Source organism: Aythya fuligula, chromosome Z, assembly GCF_009819795.1.
Source record: "Aythya fuligula isolate bAytFul2 chromosome Z, bAytFul2.pri, whole genome shotgun sequence".
NCBI lineage: Eukaryota > Metazoa > Chordata > Aves > Anseriformes > Anatidae > Aythya > Aythya fuligula.
In genome coordinates, this window is record NC_045593.1 from 43677191 (window position 1) to 43701655 (window position 24465).

The 24465-nt window shown below is 37.5% G+C and overlaps 1 protein-coding gene across 4 annotated transcripts in view; it reads right to left on the reverse strand.

Annotated features, from left to right (window-relative positions):
* Positions 1-24172, reverse strand: part of KIF27 (kinesin family member 27) — a 30804-nt gene extending 6632 nt beyond the window's left edge. The window contains exons 1-18 of one of the 4 annotated variants that reach the window (XM_032206006.1): positions 23905-24172; positions 22366-22760; positions 20297-20497; positions 18534-19489; positions 15896-16039; positions 13387-13593; positions 12549-12709; positions 12023-12156; positions 11291-11446; positions 9996-10201; positions 9428-9625; positions 8965-9078; positions 7732-7908; positions 6830-7045; positions 5602-5808; positions 4605-4803; positions 3959-4123; positions 1072-2330 (exon numbers count right to left, since the gene is read on the reverse strand). In XM_032206006.1, the coding sequence (XP_032061897.1) occupies positions 1867-2330; positions 3959-4123; positions 4605-4803; positions 5602-5808; positions 6830-7045; positions 7732-7908; positions 8965-9078; positions 9428-9625; positions 9996-10201; positions 11291-11446; positions 12023-12156; positions 12549-12709; positions 13387-13593; positions 15896-16039; positions 18534-19489; positions 20297-20497; positions 22366-22675 (4215 nt within the window). In that variant the 5' untranslated portion in view covers positions 22676-22760; positions 23905-24172 and the 3' untranslated portion in view covers positions 1072-1866. Of the gene's footprint in view, positions 1-1071; positions 2331-3958; positions 4124-4604; positions 4804-5601; positions 5809-6829; positions 7046-7731; positions 7909-8964; positions 9079-9427; positions 9626-9995; positions 10202-11290; positions 11447-12022; positions 12157-12548; positions 12710-13386; positions 13594-15895; positions 16040-18533; positions 19490-20296; positions 20498-22365 lie in introns of those variants that run through there. The other 3 variants (XM_032206007.1, XM_032206008.1, XM_032206009.1) reach the window with 3 other exon arrangements.
* Between the last annotated feature and the right edge of the window lie 293 nt (positions 24173-24465).

Here is a 24465-nt window from a genome sequence, read left to right on the forward strand (position 1 = left end):
ACCTGCAGAGCATCAGCAGACATCTACTACCAATTGAGTTGTATGTTTCCTACATTACCTCTTGCTTATTTTTCATCCATAAAGAACAGAATTTTCATTTATGCAGACCTCAAGAGGAATTCATACTTAGTTGTAGAGTAGTGTCAGGTATTTGATAATACACAGTATCATCCGAAGAAGAAATTCCTTCGGCAATTCTTTCACCTCATAAAGAATAGTAAATAAGTGCACATTTTAAACTGTATTTACTTGTTTGTTTATTGCTCTTTGACAACAAACATGGAGTGAATAATATGGACACTAATATTAAACTTAACATTAGCAAGACTTGTTACTTCCATGAATGTAGAAATAATCCAACAAAAAGATGACGATTCTTATCTCACGATTGAGATGAACAACATAGAATAATTAAGTATGGTTTACCTAACCGTTTAGAATATAGTATTTTGCAATCTACTCAGAAAAATTGTAAATGTGCCACAAGACAATAGGCCCATTTTATCATGTTGTAACAGCCGCTTCATGATGTGGACAAATTTATTCTGTGCTTGCAGCAAGGAAAAATGCAGTCCTTTCATATCTACAGCCACACATGTTATACACTACTTGCCCAGATGACAGCAGAGTAAAAATCCCTTTGCTAAGTACATCTAATAATCCACAACAACACTTTCAAATATGCCCACTTGTAGTCCACCGCTAACATAAAACTAACCTTACTTTCAAAAGTGCCTTTTTTTATATATTGGAGAGAGTTATGGATAAAAGTTAAATCCATTTAAGTGCGGACATTCTGTTCTCTGCATTCAAGTTTGTGCAGCTATTAAGTGTATGCTTCTCAGTGAGTACTGTACTCTTACAAAAAAGGTTTGCTTTTCATCCTGAACTGATTACCAACAAAAGTAAATCAAAGGATACATGTAGCCCTTGCAGATCGGGAATTCAAAAGAATTATCTATCTTCTAAAAAAAGACATGAGTAATTAGTACAAAGAAAATACTGTATTTGCCCATCTAGCTTACCTAGAAAATGCTGAATTTGATCCTCTGTTTTGTTTGTTTTGTTTGTTTGTTTGTTTCTACAGTAATGGTACAGAAACAAACAACACGCTTTGATATTCCCAAAGTGCAATTTTTTTAAAGCCCCAACAAACAAAACCTTCAAGTGAAATAAGCACTTCCCTTAATTTCACAACCAGACCATAACAATTATTTTGATTTTTTTTTTTTTTGGTGGAGAAACAAAATACTCCTAGGTCATGCAATAGGACACAAAGTAATTAGATGTGATATTTTTTAAAGTACTTTCATGTTCCTTTTCAATAACAAATTGATTTTTAGGCTATTTTAATCTCAAGCAAGGCTAGTATAAAATGTATGAAGTATTTAGAAAAAAGAAGTCAGAGGTCAGTCATTATCAATACCAGGTAAGATTCTGGAAACTGTATTTTCTAGCTATATAGTGAAATAAATTATGTAGTTTGTTATTGTTTCTAACCCAATGAAATGAAGCGAAATGTTCTTTCAGGAAACCTAAATTACACAGGTACAGTGCACTTCACAGTGCAATTTTTGAAAAATATTTTAAGTTAGTGAAATAAAAACAAGTGAACGATATAAATTACTTCTTCAATGTTAAAAGGTCTCTGAATGATATGTCCATAGATACTGAATTAATTACAATCCATCTCAGATTCACTCAAACTGTGTGAACATCACAAGCACCTAATGATTTGATCGTGACCAGAAGAACTAAAGGGGATTAAGTCGTTCATCCATGGCTGCTACTTAACAAGACCATCAACAAAGAAATCTAACACAGTACCTTCAGTACCAACAGCTATTAAAATTCAATGAAGAGTAACTATGTCTTAGTGATGCTAGACCTTTTGTCCATTTCAATGGAGTCTGGAGCAATAAAACTGACACCTGCACCAAGGCTTGAGCGTCTCAAAGATAATTCTGAGGGAGGGATATGACGTAGCTCTCTGCGAGATAATTTTACAGAGGTTACTCCTTGAAATTGTGTTATGGTCTCTCTTCTGTGGGTGACAGAAGGTAGCTGAGGATGAGATTTTGAAGGCTGAGCTTCATCTCTTCCTATTTTGTCATCACTAGTGCTTGACAAACACTCTTTGTTGCATCCAAATTCTGATATATCTTCTCCAAGCTTGTATGAATTCTGCCGTGACCTTAGAATATTTGTTCTGTCTGCTTCCTTTATTTTTCCTGCTTGACAGTTGGTTTCCAGGTTATGTGTTAGCTTGAATTCCTCAGAAGCAGCTTGTGATTCATCTTGACTGGATGCCCTGTCACCAGCACTGTTACCTAAAATGATTTTTTTATCAGGAAATACACAGCTAAAAGTTATATCAAGAAACATTAGTAAGTTGGTATGGTTTTACAGCATGAGTAACTTGTAGTATGAAAGTGGTAAAAATTTACAGTAATCTCACTTTTTTCTGTTAAAAAGTTTATCATCTACAAAAACATCAGAGGGATTTAGTTTCCGCTGGCTCTGTGCTTGTAATACAAGCTTCACCATTCTAACTTGCAGTTTAGGCAATCTTAAAACAACTGAACCATGACAGTAAAATATGAAATTATTCATATTTTCAAAAGTAGTCTGCAATTTCATTAGCAGAACACACAAAACATATTCTTTGAATGTGACTTTAATGTACACAGGGATTTTTGTTATTTTTAAAGCTCATCACTTTTTTATTACATTGTATTACGCCCAAAAATATATTCAGAGGAAAGATAACTAAAGGTAATTGTACAAAAATACAGAGCACTTCTTACAAACATTACAAACATATGTATTTGAAAAAGTTAGAAATTCACAGGGACATTCACCTTTCTACACTTCGCTACAGTTTGGCTGTTTCCTCACAGCAAAACATGTCCTGGACTACATGCTTCTTCTTTGTGTATTAGACACAGAATAATCTTCCCCATGCTCATTTACAGTCCAACCTGTGGAATATTCGTGTTCACACCTTCACAGCATACTTTCGAGTAATGAACCTCTAGGCTTATTATCCTGCCTGGAGAGCTAAACCTCAATTCACTCTGGTAGTAACAGATGCATATGTGACCAGCATGTACGTGTTACAAAGACATGGCACTACCTCAAGTGTGACAAAATTGAACCATCAGTTAAGAGGAAGAATGAGTCACGCTGAGCCTTAAGACAAAACACGGGGCCAAGAAGGCTGCACTGTGCATGTGAAGTGTTGGTGGTGGCAGTGTGAGGTGTAAGACAACCAAGATAATGACAATGATTAAACCATTTTTGATCCTACACTAGAACTACTTCATTTTAAGTTTGAGTTGTGGTTACTAGGTTAGTAGGACATGGAACAATCAAAAACTTTTAATAGTTGTTTGTTGGTCCTTTTTTTTTTTTTTTTTTGGTCAAAGCATAGATCACATTAGGAAGCTTATCTTCTTACTACAAATATCTAGGTCTTTTAACCTTAATAAAGAATGATTTTAGTTAACTGGAAGTATGGACCTCCTCATTGACAATCTTCCAATAAATAACTTCTATGAAATCAAGTGCTGGCAGCAAAATCAAGTTAATTGTTTAAAATACTGGCATCTAAAAGCATAGCATATTACACATTTGTTAATTATAATGCCATTCAGAGTCTTTCAGATAATAAAATACCGTTTTCTCAACCACAACAGTGTGAGACTGTAGCTTCTCAAATTATGCTCGAATCCACAGAAAACCAAACATGAATTTAGAACAGTGTTATACCACTGCCTCAATTACAAACTGATGTTGTCTCTCCTTTGCAAGTGTGGGGAGATGTAGTACCTTCCTGGATATGAGTTAGTTCAGTAAAAATATGATTTTTATGTCTATCTGATATACTTTTGTCTGTCTGCTACCCCTTAAATGATCTACTGACAAACACAAAAGCATTTTAAGATAATGTACTTACATTTAGTAGGTGCCATTAGTTGATGGGGTGACTCTCCAAAAAAGCCCTTCAATTTCTTCTTCAGCTCTCTGCTGGTTTTCTTATAAAAAAATAAGTCTTTTTCCAGTTGCTGGACTTTTACTTCATACTCTTTCAAGGTTTCTGCAATACCTTCACCATCTTGTTCTAGGGCAAGTAAAACTAGTATGAGAACCAAATCTTCACTTCACTTCTCTGTGCCAAAGTCAAGATGCCCAGCTAGAGAATGTCCTGTATTTTGCTGACACTCTGCTTTCAGTGTGTACATTTAAACTAGTATGACAGAGGATCAAAAAGCCCATGCCAACCACAATTCTCCATTTTAATAGGAGCATTTAGAGGATAAAGGTCAATGTGATTGGTATCTTTCACCTTTCCAATGTCAACAAATTGAATATAAAAATATGACAATTCTGACAGTTTTTTAAAAATGGTCAGCTTTTTTCTTTTATACAAGCACCTTGTGTCTGTTCATCAGCATCCTACACGACATCAGAATTAGTAACAGCCAAAATGTTATCTTTGTACCTCATATATTCTTTTTTCTTTCATATGAAAAACAGTATTTCTCAACAGTGACTAAAGATAATATCTGCTGCACAATTCCCCTTTGAAAACAAACAAGCACCCTTGAAATGATGCAGTATCAACTGTAGTTTTTTCTCATGTTCTCTGTGTTGTAGCGTCAGCTGCCTGTCACACTGCAACTTGATGTGCTCAAGTGCAGATTCCAATTCACGTATTATATTTTCCTGGTCTATGACCTTCATTTCCTGTTCTTCAGTCTGCAGTTGTAATTTACGTTCAGACTCTCGCAGGCCAACAATCTAAGAAAGAAATACACTTCTATCAAACCATTTCAACAAATACTTTTACAGTTCTACTTAATAGATGAATGGATACAAAAGCAATTGTCTCTATAAGCTTATACTGGAAACAGATTTGCCTGCTGACATGAGTTCACACTTCAGAATTGAGCTCTGTATATTTTGATCACATGGACTAGTGGATTTTTTAATGCCCTGTGCAGAACTTAAACTGATACAAGAGTTTTTTTCCTGTTTCTGGAAAACTTCCAATTTGTGTACCACAGACAACTTGTACACAAAATCACCCAAGGTTCACCCATGGGCAAAGAGAGACACCAAGTCCTAATGCATTTCTTTTTTATGTTTCCAGGTGTCATTATGATTCTTCAGTATATGGTGGTAAGCGCTTATTTGCAGAAAGATTTTATAATGGATTTGGAAAAAAGAAATACTATCCTGAGGTTAATAAAGACTGCAGGTGGGAAGAATTTCAATATGACACCACTGTTTAAATATGTTGCTACTTGAGAAGTTAGCAGCATAAAGCAGTGAAAAGGAGCAAGGAAATTTCCAGATTTGCAACACCTTTTAAGCTAATGACACCAAAACAAGATACAAACAAGTAATATAAAAGCATCCTTTTTTATGTTGATGTCAAGATGGAAAATATCCAAATTAACAACAGATGTGAGTAACCTAAGCAGGCTTTCAATGAAAGTGGATTAAATTGACTTTACTTCTTGACACTATTTCATTTAATTATTTAGCACAATAACAGGTAATAGGATAAAATATTGATCATTAGCCAAAGCAAACCTTGTTAAAGTATTTGAAGAGGATAGCTCTGAGCTCATCAGCAGACAAGGAAACTAGTTTTCCTATTACATTATCCTCACTCTGTGAAAGGATCTGTGAAGAGGATCTAAGCAAGTACTGGCGACTCTGAATACTTTCATTCTTGTAATCAATAGCAGCCTCCAGGGCTTCAATTCCTTCTTCCAGCTGGAAAAGGACATGTTCTTCCTACACAGAAACACAGGAGTGAGATTGTAAAAAAAAGTACAAAACAAATCTTTGTGTGCGTAAGACATTAACTTCATTCTCAAAGGTGAATCTAAATTTAAGAGCAAGACTAACTAGGAGTAGTACAGAGAATGGAATGGGAAAAATAAGAGGAAGAGTACAAATCTAGAACCTGTTTGGAGCAAGCAGGAAATGTCCTGATATCCCTTCCACAGATCAGAGTTCAAACAAATGGTTCATCACCACAAAAGCCTAAGTTCTATTCTTCCTTCATTTTCCCCTCCCCACAATTTGACGACTTCTATTACTTCTTCAGTTGAACTATTTTTCTAATTAGCGATTAATGAATCGATCAGATCTGTGAGCAGTTTGGTGACCATTATCTGTGCAGGAAGGTGGCAGAAATTAATGCCCTGAAGTATTGCAGAAGATTCTGTGGAGTGAAGCAAATAGGATTCTTTCCGGCATGCTATCAGCTCAGTAATAGGCCCAAACTGCTGCTTCTCAAGACCTAAAACAAATCTGTGTATTTTATATCAATCTATTCAATCTTCAACTTAATTATACTGATCAATTCAAGTGTGTAACATTCACAATATGGCTTATTTTCATTGTAACTATATGGAGGCTATTTGGTCTTTCACAAAAGCCTGTGAAAAAAAATCAAGGGATATCACTATTAGAGTACTTTACCTTGTTCTATGTCCTGATATGAAAATAGCTGCCTAACATAAATTGATGTACATCCTGTTTCATTATTTCTAATAATATAATTGTTAGGCCAGCGACATTTGTCCAGACTCTAGCTAAAGTAAGTCCCTCTGAAAGTAAATGTTGCTCACTGTTATGTAAGTAGTGCTATTATAGCAGTATTTTACTGTCGGCTGTTAACAAAAACACCCAACCTCAGTTCCTTGATTCTAGACTATCTAATACTGGGAGACATTTTAGGTCATGATTGGAATACTTTATTATACAACATTGCCTAAAACTTTTATGTATCTCAGAGATAGTTACTTACTTCAGCTGACAACACTTTACCCTCTTTCAGTTTCTCATCCACACTATTTCTTCTTCTGAGTAGCTGATCCCTTTCCTTCTGAAGAACCTGAATTTTGTCCAGAATGTCTGTCTTATCTTCAGTAGTGCTGTCCTGAAGCTGCATACCTTTATCACACAATTCCTGGTCCAGCATACTTAAGCGAGTAGACAATTTCATACTATCTTTGTTTAAAGCCTTTAAAAAAAAAAAAAAAAAGAGGGAGAGAAAGAAATAAGAGGAAGAATGAGAGAAAGAAAGAAACTGTAAGTATAAAACTCCTTCCCCATAAACATGTACATGAGACTGTCGCATCCTAAAGTGGAAGACCTGTCTACTTTTTGTAAAGGGACGTCATTTAGGCTAAGCAGACAGCTACCATAAAATTTACTATTTAATCAAAAGATGAAAGAAAACAAAGAAAAGCAATGTGCAGTTTTCTACATATGTTACATGAGTTAGTCATTACGGTGACGATGACATTTCAATTTCTGTTTCTCAGTAGCCAAAGTAAATAATACAGAATGTTTCTCTGCCATGTTCTCTAGTTTGCAAGCATTGAGCAATTTTTTAGATATCGTTATTTAATGTGCTGCAATAACAGAACTTTGGAAGTCAGATTTTGTTTTGTTGTTAGAATTTCGAGGTGTCATGTAAATAAAGGTTATTACATTGTATTATTCATGTTTAAAATGTTGATTTGATCAAGCCACACAATAATGTAATGGCAGCGCTAGAGATACAAGTTGCATGGCTTAAACCTCTTCTGTTATCTGGCTGCCCTCCTCCCATAGTCTTTTCAGTCAGCTCTACAATTGTGTTGAGTTTCTTTCTTTCTTTCTTTCTTTCTTTCTTTCTTTTTTTTTTTTTCTTTCTTAAATCACCTGGCTAGATCTCAGTTTCTTGATTTCTAGGTGGCTTTTCTCTTGCAGTAGTGCTTCTTTTTTAGCTACAATGGCTTCTCTTTTCTTTAAATCTTCTTCTAGTTCTGCTAACTGTTGGTGCTGTTGAAGAATTCTTTCCATTTCTTCATCCAGCCATTTCTTTTGCTCTTCTAATTTCTACAATTTAAACAGAGATCCAGAGAGCATTAACAAGGACTATTAGGGTCAGAATTTTATGACTATGTTTTTCCTCTTTTAGAGTAACTGATAAAACGTGAGAAATCAACATTTCTATTCTTAACATTAATTCTTCAACAGAATCCTGATTCAGGATAATACAGAAATAGGACTGACTTAAGGAGAGGCTCAGCAATGTTATATTACTACATCTTATGCAAACAATTTTATCAGATGCTTTTAAGGAAATGTATTATTTTCCTAAAAACAGTTATATAAATAGATGTCAGATATAGAATGACAACAACTAAGTTTGAAAGGTACCACAAGAAATCAGCTAGCCCATCCTCATTGCATTATTATTGCCCAAGACCAAGATTTGTGGAAAAACACAATGATGAGAAACTGTGATGCTGCAAGAAAGAAAAAATGGGAGTTCTGATCCTGCTAGCAGAGTCTATTATAAGTCTCTTCTGAAGCAATGGTTTATCAGTGGGCATTTTGCTGGTATTGCTAAAAAGTTGCTTTTATTTCATTTTTTAAATTTATTTTCACCTCTAAAGACTTTGGCTAACTCATGAAACTCTCATGTTCCAATGTCCAGTTCTGAAATCATGCAGGTAGCACTGCTGCACAGGAAACCTACTATTCTAACACTGTTATGAACAACCAACACCATAGCCCTCTGTCATATTTGTCAGATGAGAAAATAAATAAACAAACAAACCATGCAACATTTATAACAGAGCTCATCAGAATCACCTTCAAACCTACCAGACAACCAAACTTGTTGAATTTCCAGCTATCTGAATTACTACCTTTGACAAGTCGTAGAAAAAACAAAGACATTACAGCCCTCTCCTTTCGTTCATTCAAAAACAGTAAAAGAGCTTCTTGACTTGTCTCAGTTTTTGCTACAGCAAAAAAATAATAATTAAAAATAAAAACAGGGGAGGATGGAATACTCTTCTTCCAAACGCTTTACAAAGATGACAAGGGGTGAATAAAGACACCTTTTTTTTCAGTGTCCACACAGATTTGGAATAGATTAGCTACCTCTGATTTCTGTAAAGTTCCCACCGAGTTATTTTTCTTCTTTTTAAATGCAGCAATCTCTCTGTCTTTAAGTTTAAGAATCTTCTGTTGCTGTTCCATCTTAAGCTGAAGTTCCTATAAACAAAAACAAACAAACAAAACTTTCCTTCTGCCTCAATCAGTGTGTTTTTCAAACACATTTAATGACAGAATCTACACAATCATAAAATCAGACATATTGAACTAATTTCCATGCAAAATTGCAACTAAGGGCTAGACATCACATAATAACATTTAAAAAAATAGCTGAAGAGAAAGGAAGAATGAAGATTTCTGTGAAAATACTTATACACAATTTCTTCAGTGTCAAGTAAGCATTACTTAAAATGACAAAATCTGGTAGTATAGTACATTGTCTTTGGGAAAACAAAGGTAAAACTGGTTGATCTTATTCTTTGTCATAAGGAAACAGAAAGAATCCTACTTTAATTTGTAGCTGGTCCCGCTGAATCTCTGCTTCTAGTTGCTTCTTTTTTTCACTCTCCTCACGCAGTCTTTTCTCTAGCTGGGTCTGCTGATGCTTCATCTGAGCCACATTCTGCTCAAGTTCTATTGCTCGTTTTTCACTTTGGTTAGATAGAGAAGCCAGATTCTTAGTGTCTTGCTTCTTCTTCTGTAAGGCCTGAATGTTCATGGAAAATTTCAGCTTAACAACAGGAAAACTTAAAACTAAAACATGACTCAGGTTACAGGTTAATTCTCTATTTCAGTGAGTTATGACAGTGAGCAAGACTTACTAAATTTTACCACAACAATCACACATTATTTCTAAGGTCTCTGAGCCTTCGTAAAATCATCAAAGACAGAACTATCTAACTACTTATTTGTTAAATAGTAGTGGGTATAACTGTGTGAAGGTTCTCATTGGCTACTTCAATCCAACTAGCTTCAATTGTGTGAAGCTGGTGAGAGTTTCACAAGCAGAGTGTACAGATTTCAGAGGTGATGCTGAGACAGGAATTTGCAAATCCTAATGGTCATATTGGAAATACCTGCACTTTCAGCTTAGCTGCATCCATCTTCTTCCGGAACTCTTTTTGTAACTTGGCTTTCTCGGGAACATCTCTCAGCTCCTTATTCTCCAGCTCCTGAAGCTGTTTTTGTGTTTCGGCCAGTTCCATTTTGGCCTGCTCAGATTCTTGCTCCAGTTTAGTTATCTTCAAGGAATATTGCCTGCTTACAGACTCTGCATCCTTACCTTAAAGACATCATATCCAAATAGTTTTAAAACAGCAAGATAATAATTTGCAATGTATTACTTAAACCTGTAATTGAATCGTTACTTACTTCATCCTGATTAAACCAAAAACTTCTGAGACATTTTCCAAACCTAAACAAACAGCTCCCTTATAACACTCAAATATAGATAAACGAAGGAATCTTAAATCTGAACTCTTCATAAATCATCTGATGTCACCAAAGAAAGTAACACTTGAGTGCCACATCAAGTGAAAATTTTCTGCTTACTGCAGCCCTTGGCAAAATAGCTTGCCTGTATTATTATGTGTTTTTTTTTTTTTTTTTTTTTTTTTTTCCCCAGAAGAATATGGTACATATTTCTCAGCTTTGAACTTGGTAATCAGCAAAAAAACCTCTCAATTGTGTTTCTACTGATTTGCCCTGTTCGGGCAATCTGATTTGCTCTGTTTGGAATTCCGTAAGTACTGTTACTGGGGGTGCACAATGTTTCTCAATGCCAAAAGACTGCCTCAGGAGAATATGTACATAGTAGAAGAGTGTGATTGAAACAGGTAAGGACAGATCTTTAGGGTCATCATAATGATAAGTTTCTGGCAAGCATATATATATATGAGGACAGATGTGTAATTATATAGGCTAACAGGGACACTGACCTTTTCCCTCATCCACTTCTGACTCCTGCTTCTCTACTGCTATGATGGGAATGCAAGCATTCCCAGCACAGTGTTGTATCTTCTCTCCTATCCCAGACACTGGGTGACAAACACATGTCCATGAAGAGATCAGTTGCACTAAGCATACATGAAAAATTACACTATAGGTGGATAAACACAATAAGCTACAAAACACAAAAAAATATTTAACAAACAAATCTGTAGATCACAGCTGAGTAGGACACAATAAAAATTTGCAGCCTTCAATGCAGTCATAGCAAGTAATTCATAGAAGTTATGAAACTGTAAGTTACCAGAAGTATTCCCGCATAAGAAAATTACCCAAAAACTAAGACATGCAGGACTTCAGAAGTTTTGTGTCTTTTTTCTTGCTTATTTCTGAATGTCTTCATTTCAATTTTTCCGTCACTTACCTGTTCTTACTAATTCCTTAATAAGTTCTTCTTTCATTTTGATGTTAAGTGCAAGTTCTCTCATTTTTTGCTTGGCCTCAGTGAGTCTCAACTCTGAATTCTTTAACTTCTGCATGTTAAAAACATGACTTTTCTGGAGGCAGTCAATTTCTTCACCTTGAAAGAAAACAAAGCAATGTGGAGACAAAAAAAAAAAAAAAAAAAAAAGGAATAAAAAAGGAATAAAAGGAATACACTCTTTATCCAAAAGACAGTGATCTGAAATATAGTATGTATAGAATTCTTACAAATGAAGTGAAAGAGCCAAAAGGAGAGAGTATTGCAAAGAGTCTTTTCCCTGCCCTCTAAATACGGAAATGATAGCATGCATTAGCATTTCAAGAATGCTAATGAATGCTAACCTGAGAGAGAAAAAAAATATTATTTAAGCATTTTCAGTGCATCTCTGATGAAATAATAGCATGTTTCCTTTTCTTGAACTAGTACTAGATTTGTATGTCAAGTGCTTTCTCGCTAATAAGTAGTACTTAAACATTAAGGTCACTGATGTCAATTTCAGAAACGGGAAAAGAAAAATAATTTAAAAATAAATTTATGTTGAGCTATAATGAAAAAAGTATTTGTAGCAAATAAAGACATTTTGATGAAAAAAATAATTACATGTGATAAAGACATTATTGCATATTCTAATATTATATCTAACACAAGTTACTCTCATGACTTCCATTTTACCTGTGGCTGTATCAGTCTGTGGCACAGATTTGTCACATGAGCTGGACTTGTCAACTTGACATTTCATGTCACTTTGCTCAAAGGGAAAGCACAGAGAAACCTGTTTTCGTGTCCATGTTTGGTTTATTGAAAGCCTAAGGAAGAATGGAAAACATGATACATTCTAAACACAAAGGGATTTTTTTTTTCTTTTAACTTTATATAAAGTACATGATATTAAAAAGAAGAGTGCCAAACTGAGAAAGCTTACATAAGCATTTGCACCTTCTTCTTCCCTTGCTCGATCTTGTTGGATGATGTCCCCAAAACAAGGATCATGCAATCTTTATCACATCAAAAAAATGTGTTTTTTAAACTAATTTCATAATATGCCTAGTTGGTCCTGCAAATTTATTTTAAGTAGTATCACAAATGGCCTCACATTACACTAGGGTTAGGCAGTAATATTATATTTGCTATATATTTATCTGTAACAAAAATTAAAGAAAAAAATTACTTAAATGAGAAAAAAAAATACTTAAATTACTTTTTACTGTCCGTATTTTCTTTCTCTTCATCACTCTGATCAGAGAGGTGGCAGTGAAGGACTTCATCTTGATCTTCTATGTAGCTCAGTATCATCTGGCTACGAGCACGGAATCCTGCCATCATCCGAGCCAGGGAAAAAGCAGGGGGACTGGTATACACCTGCCAAAAAGCACCCAAAAAAACACTTGTAATAGTTTAGTAATTCTTTATTGATATTCCAATAGTATTTCAGTTTAAAAGTCTTTCACTACCTGACCTTGTATGCAAAATTGCAGGTGTTTTAAATAATATTTCTGAGTACCTGTGTACCAGAAGGTTTTGCAAGAGAAGGTTCCGCTTAGAACACTTGTCCCAAGTGCAAAAGAAGGTACTGTTACCAACTTATTACCCAAAATGTTCAGTGTATCAGTACAGAATAATCATTCATTTTGGTAATGCTTCCTATCTGAACTGTTAAACATTGCACAAAAAGATCACAAAAGACTACAGCTTTATGACTGTGATAAATTCTGTGTTTTAAGTCAATTTGTATGGGGCTTTGAGCAACCTGATCTAGTGAAAGGTGTCTCTGTCCATGGCAGAGTTGGACTAGATGATTTTTAAAGGTCCCTTCAAACTCCAGCCATTCTGTGATTCAAAATGTAAGCCCATAGATTTTGGACAATTGTGACATAGCATGTGTCGCAAGACATTAGAAAGTACTTTTTTCAGTCTTCAATGCTAAAATGCTTCAAAGCTAAGCAGCAGCTGACAATAGGTCACCATAATTTGTCACACCAAATATAATTATTGAACAATAACTGTTAAAAAAAATGTAATGCTTAGGTAGACCTTACCTTTCGGGTCTCTGTCCCTGAAGATGGGTAAAGGGAGTGTAGCAGACTCTTTGTGAGTGGGACACTGTATGGCCTTCTTGCAGATGCCGTAACAGCAGGCCCATCTCCACAAGCACTTGAGAAGTCCGAAGTTTTCACAACCATAAACTTCTCTAATTTTTCTTTTAGCTGATCAATAAGGATTTGCTGTTCCACCATTTTTTCATTCTCATATTCAAAAAACAAAACAAAACAAAAAAAAAACACAACCGTTGCTGATCATCAGGTCTGCATCATACCTTCCTAAATTCATTATAAAGGTCAGTCTTCTTGTATATCATTCACTAACTCTAAATTCTTCTGCAGTGCACAGGCAAATTCTGCAACAAACTGAAAATTCTCTGGCATGACAGGTAGAATCTTACCTCTCCCCAAACTCCAATAATTTTTTTGAGACATTTTTGTGTCTAAAGGACCTGTCCTATATAAATTATGTCAGCTAGATTTAGACATCTAGTGAGAAGTAGATAACATATTTATCAGCCCCTGCTTGCCTTATTTGTGTGTTCATGGATAAATAAAATGGTAATTCAAGAAAAATGTTCAAATGAAGCACATGGTCTGAGTTTAAATAATGAAACATACATACATGTAGGCTTCCTCTTCCTCTTTGAGCGGTCCAACTTGAAAGATTATTTTTATTAATTAACATAATAAAATTGTACGTGACCCCAGGATCCCTTGTATCAACCATTACTTTATTTTCTACCCAGCCTCAAATTTGTCGGTAATGCTAGCTTGAAGAATTTACTTGCCTTTCCTAGAGCAATCTCTGTGCACTGTTCAAAATTACATATCTTCACTGAACTGATTTATCCATAAGGCCAAGACCATACGATTTTCAGTCTTCTCTGTTCCTTTCAGAATACATCTAAAATCTTGCCTACCAACAGGAAATTTGAATAACAGCTAGAGATAGTTAACTAAAGTATGCATTCTCCTACTTTGAATCATATATTTTTTATTTATTCTTTTTTTTCTCATCTTCTTAGACTGCAAGTCCTTTCCCCATATATAGACAATGCCCCACAAATTGACATTTTGTTGGAATACAATACATAATATTTCTGTGTCACAGGAAGAAGAATATATATGTGAATACCATACATTTTATGATTGTGGAAGAAGTAATGGGCAACTCCACCTTGCAACTTTTTTTTTTTTAATCCCTATAAGACTCTGTCCCTTATGCCCTTGTACATACAACCCCATAGTGCATAACCTGTTACATAAAATACATGTGTACAAACACTTACATGCTACTTTTACAGTTCTTATTCTATCATGTATCATTGAAATGACACTTTCCTGTACATACACCTTTAAACCATTTGACACAAGCATTTGATTTAATTATTATACTGATTTTTCTGTTTTTAAGTAAAAGTGAGAGCTGTGATCTTTTGCCTACAGTACAACTGTTTCTGTTCATAACATCTGCCTCGTATCCTCCATAGGATACAATTATAAGCATAATTGTATATAAGCATCTATGCATATTTTAAGCATGGATTGTTTCAGTCTAATAAGCTGACAATATGCAGTATGGGTTAAAAAAGGAAAACACACAAAAAAAGCCTATCCAGAGATGACAGAACAGAAAAAAAGTTACAGAGGGAAGGAAAAGATGGTGACTAGTATACTTACCTTTCATTCATTGACTTTCCCCAAGCCATCAGCAAAGAAGAGGAAGAAGGAGAAAAAGGAGAAAAAGGAGAATAAGGAGAAGAGTACTAACTAGCCATGTTTATGCTGTTCCCTTTAAAAAAGGTCAGCTCTATCATCCTATAAAGTCAGATCTATCAACTATCCTATATATGGTCTCCTGGATCTTGAAATGCTATTCACTTACTACCCATTACAATTTCATTAGCACATACAAGATCTAGAGAGGGAAGGAGGCAAGCAGTGTTTCCACTGTGTCACTCAGTTTCTTGTAATAGTAAACTCTCAGAATACTAGGATGAAATTCTGTCTTAAAAAGCCAAAAGGCAACAATACTTTACTCTCACACTGAATAAAGATATAACAACGCATGTTTCTATATAGCCTTTCAATTAAAGCATTCTGTAGGAACTTTATGGTCTTTTTGAGATTCTAAACAATCTTTAAAAGCCTTTCAAGTCCTAAATCATGAATCGTCCTGAAACAACTTAGCAACAATACAGATCTGGAGGAAGGCAGGAAGCTCAAAGAGAGGGTGAACGAATCACTTAATATCGTACAGGAAGGCTGTGGCACAGTTATGCTGATACACAAACTTCAGGAATCACAGTATTGTGATTCACCCACTAGATGATCTCAGCTCATTAGGGAATACAGCTCTAATTCAAACAAGGTGCTTGTAAGACTGGTAGGTGTTTACATCCAAAAAAATTCTGAAGGATCTGTTTTGAAATAATGAGTACATTCCTACAGTGGATGGATGGTTTGATATAGATATATGTAATGTATGCCAGAGGAAAAATACCTGTAATCTATGTGTTTCTTCAGCCTTCTTTAAAGATTCTAGTTGCTCTTCATTTTCCTGTATTAATGTCTTTATCTGATTCTGCAATATCTTCAACTCATGATCCTTCTGGCTGAATACTTCTTCATCCATAGCTAGAGCCTGCTAGATAATAAAAGGAAAATTCAGACAGTGGAAAAGCAGGCATTGTTATTCTTGAAGTTGGAAAATTAAATACATACACATATTTATTTGTTGTTAAAAGATGTGATTGGAACTGCAAAGTTGTGATGTATATATGGCAAATTCTCCCATCATGGAATCACAGAACAGCTGAGGCTGGAAAGGACCTCTGAAGGTCACCTGGTTTAACCCCCAGCTCAAGCAAGGTCACCTTGAGCAGGTTGCCCAGGACCATGTCCAGGTGGCTTTTGCAGGTCTCAGAGGATGACTCCACAACCTCTTTGGGCAACTTGTTCCAGTGCACAGCCACAGCCACCACACAGTACAGAAATGCTTCCATATGTTTGGATAGAAGCTCTTGTGTTCCAGTATATGCCCACTGCCTTTTCTCCTGGCTGCATGTTCACTGCACCTTCCCTTCAGGTATTTGTAAGACATTGCTAAAATCCCCCACTGAGCCTCCTCTTCTACAAACTGAACAGTCCCATCTCTCTCAGCCTTTCCTCATTGGAGAGGTGCTCCAGTCCCTTAAGCATCTTTGTGGCCCTCTGCTGGACTTTTTCCAGTATGTCCCTGAATCTCTTGCATGGGGGAGCCCAGAACTGAACAGAATAAAGTAGAATGGAGTAGAAAAGTTGGAAAGAACATACAAAGATCATCAAGTCCAACTGGCTGACCACTTCAGGACTAACCTAAAGTTACAGCATGTTATTGCGGGCAGTGCCCAAATGCCTCCTGAATACTGACAGGCATGGGGCACCGAACAGCTCCCTAGGAAGCCGGTTCCAGTGTCTGACCATCCTCATGGTACAGAAATTTTCCCTGATGTCCAGCATGAACTGGACATCCCCCACAGCTTTGTGCCATTCCCACACATTCTTCCCTCAGTTACCAGCAGCAGAGACCAGCACCTTCCCTCCTCAGGAAGTTGCTGAGAGCCATGAGGTCGCCTCTTGGCCTCCTATTCTTCAGACTGGACAACACAAGTGTTCTCAGTCTCTCCTCATAGGACCTGCCTTCCAGCCCTTCTACCAGCTTTGTTGCCTTCCTCTGCACACTTTCAATTATCTTAACATCCTTCTTACATTGTGGAGCCCCTGAGCACACAATACTCAAGATGAGGCCACATCAATGCTAAATATGGTGGGAGAATCACCTCTTTTGACTGGCTGGCTATGCTGTGTATAACGCACCACAAAATACAGTTTGCAACTGCAACTGGACACACTACTCCAGGTGTGGCCTCACTGAGCAGAAGGATCACATCTGTTGACCTGTTAGTGATACTTTGCCTAGTGCAGCCAACAAAACCACTAGCCTTCTTAGTAGGAAGGGCACATGGCTGACTCATGTTCAACTTGGTGTCCACCAGGACTCCCAGATCCTTTTCTGCAGGGCTGCTTTCCAGCAGGGTGGCCCCCGGCATGCACTAGTGCCTGGAGTTGTTCCTCTTCAGGTGCAGGACTCTGAACTTTCCCTTGCTGAACTTCATGAGGTTCTTGTCAGCCCACCTTTCTAGGCTGTCAAGGTCCCTGTGGTTATGGCAGCATGGCCCTCTGGGGAATCAGCTGCTCCCTTCAGAAGTGGTTATGTGTGGTTTCCACCAGTTGTTTCTTTACTTCTGTTTCTCATCTATTGATTTTGTTTTGACAAGTTTCTTTCTCCCAAAGGAAATAATGTACCCATAACCAACACGACCTTACAAAGTGGGTATTTAAATCCAATTACTTTCTTCAGTGTGCTGTGAGATGTGGCTGCAAAATCTCAGCATCAATCATAATATTAATACACTTCTCAAACAAAAAAATAAGGATGGCCCTCCTCATTTTTCATCTCAAATAAGAGCCTAAAGATTAAAGAAATTATAATGTGTTTTTTTTTTTTTCAGATGTTTTTCTGGGTAAGTGATCCAATCGCGATTGAAGGTTACTTCCAAATGTAGTTGGCCTTCCAGAAAACCTTTAGGAGCCAAATGCAAAGTATAGACACACACTGTCTTACCATTCTAAAGACAGATACTTCTGTACAACTAGCTTACCTATATCTTTCAAGTAAATACAACTCTTAAGAGCTGCTCAAGAGCCTTTATTGCCCTGTTTATTTTAGCATCTCCCTAACCATCTCCTCCTAGCTGTGGATGGCATGCTTACCTGGGTACCTTTCAGTTTAAACCCAGCTCTTACACTGTTTTGAACCTGGGAAGCAGAGCTTTACAATAAGCCAGAGAAAAAAAATGAAGAATAAATAATGTAGCTGTAATGTAGGATGATGAGAACCAAGAAAAGCCAGAATTTGTGTATGCAATTGCAAGGTAACAATCTACAGGCTTACCAGAATTCAGTGTGAAAACTGAACATAGGTTGATTTTAGAGTTCCAACAAGTTAGAATTTTATATCTCCTCCTCCTACAAGACAGACACATTAGCTTTCCTGATTTGTTCATAGGTACCTAAACAATCAACTTATAATGAAATACCTGGCATTTCTTTAGTTCTCTCCTCAGCTGAAGAATTGTGATATGATGGGGCTCTTGCATGGTGCCAGTTCCAGTGTCAATTTGCTGCACGGTGAGAGCTTCCTTCATTACTTCCTGTACCATGTTGATCCAACTCTGCAACCTGTCCCGATGACTTCTTTTTAAGCTAACATCATCATTCAAATCAACCAGGAATGGGAAGGCTTCATCTAAACAGTTTCTGTAGCTGAAGCACTGAACTTGAAGCCGGGTGAGCTGTTCTTCTAGCAAACTGATTCGGGTTCTTTCTTGATTTAAGTCATGTGAACACTGATTACCGACTTGTTGGTTCTGCAAAGCTTCTCGGAGCAATCTGATTTCAAGTTCCATTTCATCAATCCGGTCTTGATCAGGGTTGTAGTTTACAACTGGTTTATTTCTAATGTTTTTAGCTCTGTTTGCATATTTGAGCGAATTTAAAGATTCATCAAAGTCTGATGAGGATGGACTTATACATGTTATCATGACAGTCTTGGCGTTTCCTCCTAGGGAGTCTTTCAGAATGCGAGTGATTTTAGCATCCCTGTATGGAATATGTACGCTTTTCCTTTTTGGGTCTCCAAGAGCACTGATGACATTTCCCAAGGCCAACAAACCACTATTGATTTGAATTGATTCTTTGAATCGTTCACCGGTATTTCCAGTCTTTGTCACCCTCTCTGATCCTGCCAAATCCACAAAATGGAACTTTGAAGCAATCATCTGGACTGATTTCCAAGATGAATCCTGTGGATCACTATTTTTTTGAGACTCTGAAGATTGTTTCTGACAAATACTGATAGTAAAAATGGCATGTGATCGACTAGAGTGTTCATTCATTTGTGTTGTGCCTGTGTGACGAGCTGCATTGCCACTTTCCAACAGGCTCATCACTTCATCTGCACTTTCTACTTGGAATTCCTTAGCACCAACAATCACTTCAAACACCAAAAGAAAATCAGAATAATTAAATTAATTTTAAACTTTTCAGTAAAAGTTTACTGCAATTATGAATAGTCAATCTATAAACACAAATCACAGAAGCATACAAGACTGCATTATTATAAGGTTGTAGCACATAGCTAAATAAAATAAAACAGTATGTGGAAAGCATGAAGTACAGCACATCTGAAACCTGCAGAAATGTAATATATGGGCATATTTTGTCACAGCATTTGAAACAATATCCTAAACAGAATACACAGACTTAGGTGTTTACACATCGTCTTATGCAATTTGCAACCTAGTGCTATCTAGAAAAAAGTATGAGCAAACCTAGCTCAAAGCTTACTTTGTCAGTTAAAAAAAAAAAAAGACAGAAATTTTGAAATTTTGTAGTAAAAGTGACTCCCAGCCTATGTTAAGAACATAGTTCTTAGTGGAATGGAAGCAGATATTTACAGTATAAGTAGCTTAACAAATATAACTTTGAAGTGAGAAGCAAAGGCTTAATCTTAAAGCATTCATTCAACTGAATAGTCATGCACAATTGTTTCTATGCTGAATTTGCAGAAGCAGTAAAAGTACTACCTTACCACCTGATGCTGCTTCTGGAGGAACATTGATATTGTTCATAGGAATGTAAAATGAAGGCTGCTTCAGTTCAGCTAAACTGAATTTACATTTTTAAAACGTGACTTCTTCTAGTATTAGTCATCGATAAGCTCTCTTTTCAAGAGATGGAAATAATAATTTGTGCACACAACAGAAATCAAATGCACAAAGTTCTAGAGCTGGAATCCTACCTGTATTTCCCTTTTCATCTTCTCGGATATGTAAATCTTTCACAGAGGTCTCCAACTCCAATAAATCTCGAAGTTCTTCCTTGTAAACCTCTATATAAGATACTTTCACACGGAAATCAATGTTATGGTTTTCAGAAATATGCTGAAATAACTCCTGAATAGCCCGTGGGATTATGCCTTTTTCATCCTCTGAAACTGATGCTAAAATATAAACACATATGTCACAGACACTTGCAGTCATTCTGTCACACAAATTACATAGACTGAAACTAAAGAGAAGTCTGCAAGGTTTATCACTCAATATAATAAGGAATAGGAAGAGCTCGGTTTTCCCAGGTTTTCATGTAAATATTTGCTTTTCTGTTGATCAGAAATGCATGGAAATGATACAGAACTTTACTACTTTCTGCGGGTATGAGAGTAAAAGAAAATTAAATTTGTAAAAAATCATGCTAGACGAAAAAAATATTTTGAACTTGCTAATGAATTAATGACAAAACTTCAAATCCTTTATGCAGAAAGAATGAATACATAATCAAGGACCAAGAAAAATCCAGATAGTCTTCTAATTCCTGCTACTCCACTTCTTCTCTCTTATTCAGCACAACACACAAACAAATTGTTACTTCTCAATATGGAAGGGAAGATAACCAGAGCTGGTGATACAGGATTCCAGAGAAAGTTGGAAAGCAAAATCGTATACATGCAGAAGCTGCAGAATTCTTCTGCAAACTAATACAGAAAAAAAGTAGTTTCCAGTCTCAGGTGTTTGAGAAATACTGACTTGGAAATACCAAGTAAGTCGAATAGTAGAGTTTCAGATATCTGCCTTTAAAAAAGCAAAATTTGAAGTTCAACATAAAGTTCAACAAGGCCAACATGCAAGGTTCTGCACTTGTGCTGGAACAGTTCCAAGCACAACTACAGTCTGGACAGAAAACAGATTGAGAGCAGCCTTGAGGAGAAGGCCCTGGGGGTGTTGGTTGATGAGAATCTCAACCTGAGCCAGCAATGTGTGCTTCCAGCCCAGAAAGCCAACCATATCCTGGGCTGCATCAAAAGCAGCATAGCCAGCAGGGTGAGGGAAGCGATTGTTCCCCTCTGCTCTGCTCTCGTGAGACCCCACCTGGAGCACTGCATTCAGCTCTGGGTCCCCCAGCACAAGGACGTGGAAGTATTAGAGAGAGTCCAGGAGGGCCACAGGGATGTTTAGAGAGCTGGAGCACCTCTCTTATGAAGACAGGCTGAGGGAGTTGGAGTTGTGCAGCCTGGAGAAGAGAAGGCTCTGGGGAGACCTTAGAGCAGCCTGACAGTACCTAAAGGGGGCCTACAGGAAAGCTGGGGAGGGACTCTGGCGGGACTCTTTGTCAGGTGGTGTAATGATAGGACAAGGAGTAATGGCTTTCCAACTAAAAGAGGGTTGATTTGGATTAGATATTCAGAAGAAATTCTTTACGCAGAGGGTGGTGAGGCCCTGGCACAGGTTGCCCAAAGAAGCTGTGGATGCCCCATCCCTGGGGGTGTTCAAGGCCAGGCTGGATGGGGCCCTGGGCAACCTGGTCTAGTGGGTGACATCTTTGCCCGTGGCAGGGGGTTGCAACTGGGTGATCTTTAAGGTCCCTTCCAACCCAAACCATTCTATGATTCTATTCCATTAAATTTATACATGAAATCTCTTTCCAGTCTCTGAAAAAAATCTAAGAGTGAGTTTGCTTAATACAATTACCTAAAGCAGATACTTTCTAAGTAGGATAAATGTAGCAAAAATTTCTAAAGCACTGTGTTTCAGAAAGTAGTGTAAGTTGCCTGTTAGAATAGAGAATGGGAAAGAGCACTTTAATTTTTTTTATTTTTTTTTCTCTCATACTTCTGGTATAGCCTAATGGACACAGAATTTGTGTTTAGAACACAACCATCACATAAACTTTGGAATATATATATATTTTTTTGCTATACATTTTTTCATTATCTCTTAAAAATTCTCAAGCATCATCTGTTATGTATTAAATACTTAATTTGCAGAACTACATTGTTCACACACACACAAAAAAAGACTTTTTACAACATACCAATGTGACCACCTCCAATGGTGTAAGTCTTCCCAGAACCTGTCTGTCCGTATGCAAATACTGTAGCATTATATCCCTCAGTCAAAGACACTAGAAGAGGTTTAATGCAAACTGTATAAACTTCTTCTTGGGTTGAGTTTTTGCCAAATACAAAATCAAAAGTGAAGACACGGTCTTTCCCAATGATTATTTGCTGTGTATTTGGGACTAATCTCACGCATACTTGGTGGTTATGAAGTACTTCCTTGGAAAGCAGAGGTCTGACCCTTATTGCAACTTTAACCGGGATCTCCTCCATGCCGGCCTCCATCTCTGTGCTCCCCACTCAGTATTCATGAAGTCATTACAACATCTGTTACAATTCCTCTGTTCACCTCATTTGCAATTTTCTGCACCTAAGAAAAAATGTTTTCTGAGTTAAATAATAAAGAATTAACTCCCTGCTGAAATAGAATGTTGAAGAGTTTCCCAAAGAATACATAAGCATCATTACACCCTGGAAAGTAACTGTGATAAAAAAGCAGATATATTAACAACTGTTAAACCAGTGCATAAACTAATTTTGCTTCTATTACCTTCTAAGCTAGCAGACTTAACCTTTGGTCTGAAAGTGGTCAGATTTTCTGTTTGGACATTATACTGCCATATGAAGCAACAATATTGTAAGATCTTGTTAATGAACTGTTGATAAAGCATATACTTAAATGAACCTTATTTTCTCACTGCTACAGTACTGATGCATAGGCAACAGAAATTATTCAAACAAAACCTTTTTATCCTGAATTTATACCTGTACACACACACGTGCTTTAAAGCCATCATAAATACTTGGCTTACAAGGTTCAAGCATTTATAATTTCAGAAGCACAGAAAGCTGTCGTGTTGCTTACGTGGTAGGTATGATTTTAAATATTTGTGATTACTACACACAAAGCATTCCTCTGATTTTAATCCATCTGTTTATGCCCATATGTAACTATTTTTTATTAGTTATATATTTCAGCAACCATAGTTCCTTATACTGCCCCCCATGTATTAATTCTGAAGCACAATAAGAAGCATCAAATAGTATTTCTTTACAAATGTCTATCAGAAACACTCAAAAGCCTCTATGGGTATCAAATGCTGCCAGATCCCAAACACATCTTCTGCTTTTGCTGATTCTCATTCACGCAGGCTTTGCCATGCAAAGGAAAGTTTGCTGAACTTCCTTCTTACTGAACTCCCACACAGCCTTTTTGCTCTGTTACCCAACTGGCAGAACTCACCAGCTAAGCACATCAAATTCAGCCTTCATGAAAATGCAACCAGATTTAAACATAAGTCTTCTGTGGTTGCAAAGAGAAGAGTTTTTGCATTTCACTTACACCCATTTGCATTGAGGGCTTGTCCATTCAGAGCTGAGAAACTTTGGAAGCTGACAAAAAGCCTTGTTTTACAGAACCGAGCAGAGGGAAGCCAAGGAAGATAAGCAAGAGCCTGAAATCCTGCTCATTTCATAAAGGGCACGGCAATCACGAGCAGCTACTTAAGACTTACTGACTGCAGATTCCAACCACGTTTTGGTGCGTTTCTGCCTTTATTTACCCAGGTGCCCTCTTTGTATGCAGCAGCGAGGCCTGCTGCAAGCGGCTGGCAACGCCCCCCCACCAAAAAAAAAAATTACACCTAAACAACGAAACAAGTCGCGGGGAGGGGCGAGATCCCATTTACTATTTCCTAAAAACAAACAAACACAAAGCAAAATGCCGGCTCGGCGGCAGGGTGGGGCGGCTCCCCCCTGCCCCGTCCCCGTCGCTCCCCGCTCCAAACCTGCTCCGGGCGTCGGGAGGCAGCCGCCGGGCGGGCTGAGGGGCCGGCGGGCCGCGCCTGGGCCGCCCGCGCGGCTGTTGACAGCGCCTCGCTAGGCAACGGCCACCGGCAACGGCCGCAACGGTCGGCGGCAAACGGCCGGCGGCGCCGCCCCGCCGCGCACAGCGGCCCCCCGCGGCAGGAGGGCGCGGGCGGAGCGGGGGTTGAGGGGTGGGTGTGAGGGGACAACGGGGGGCAGCGGAGGGCAGCCCCCGGCCCCCAGGGACGCGCACACCTCGCCCTCGAGTC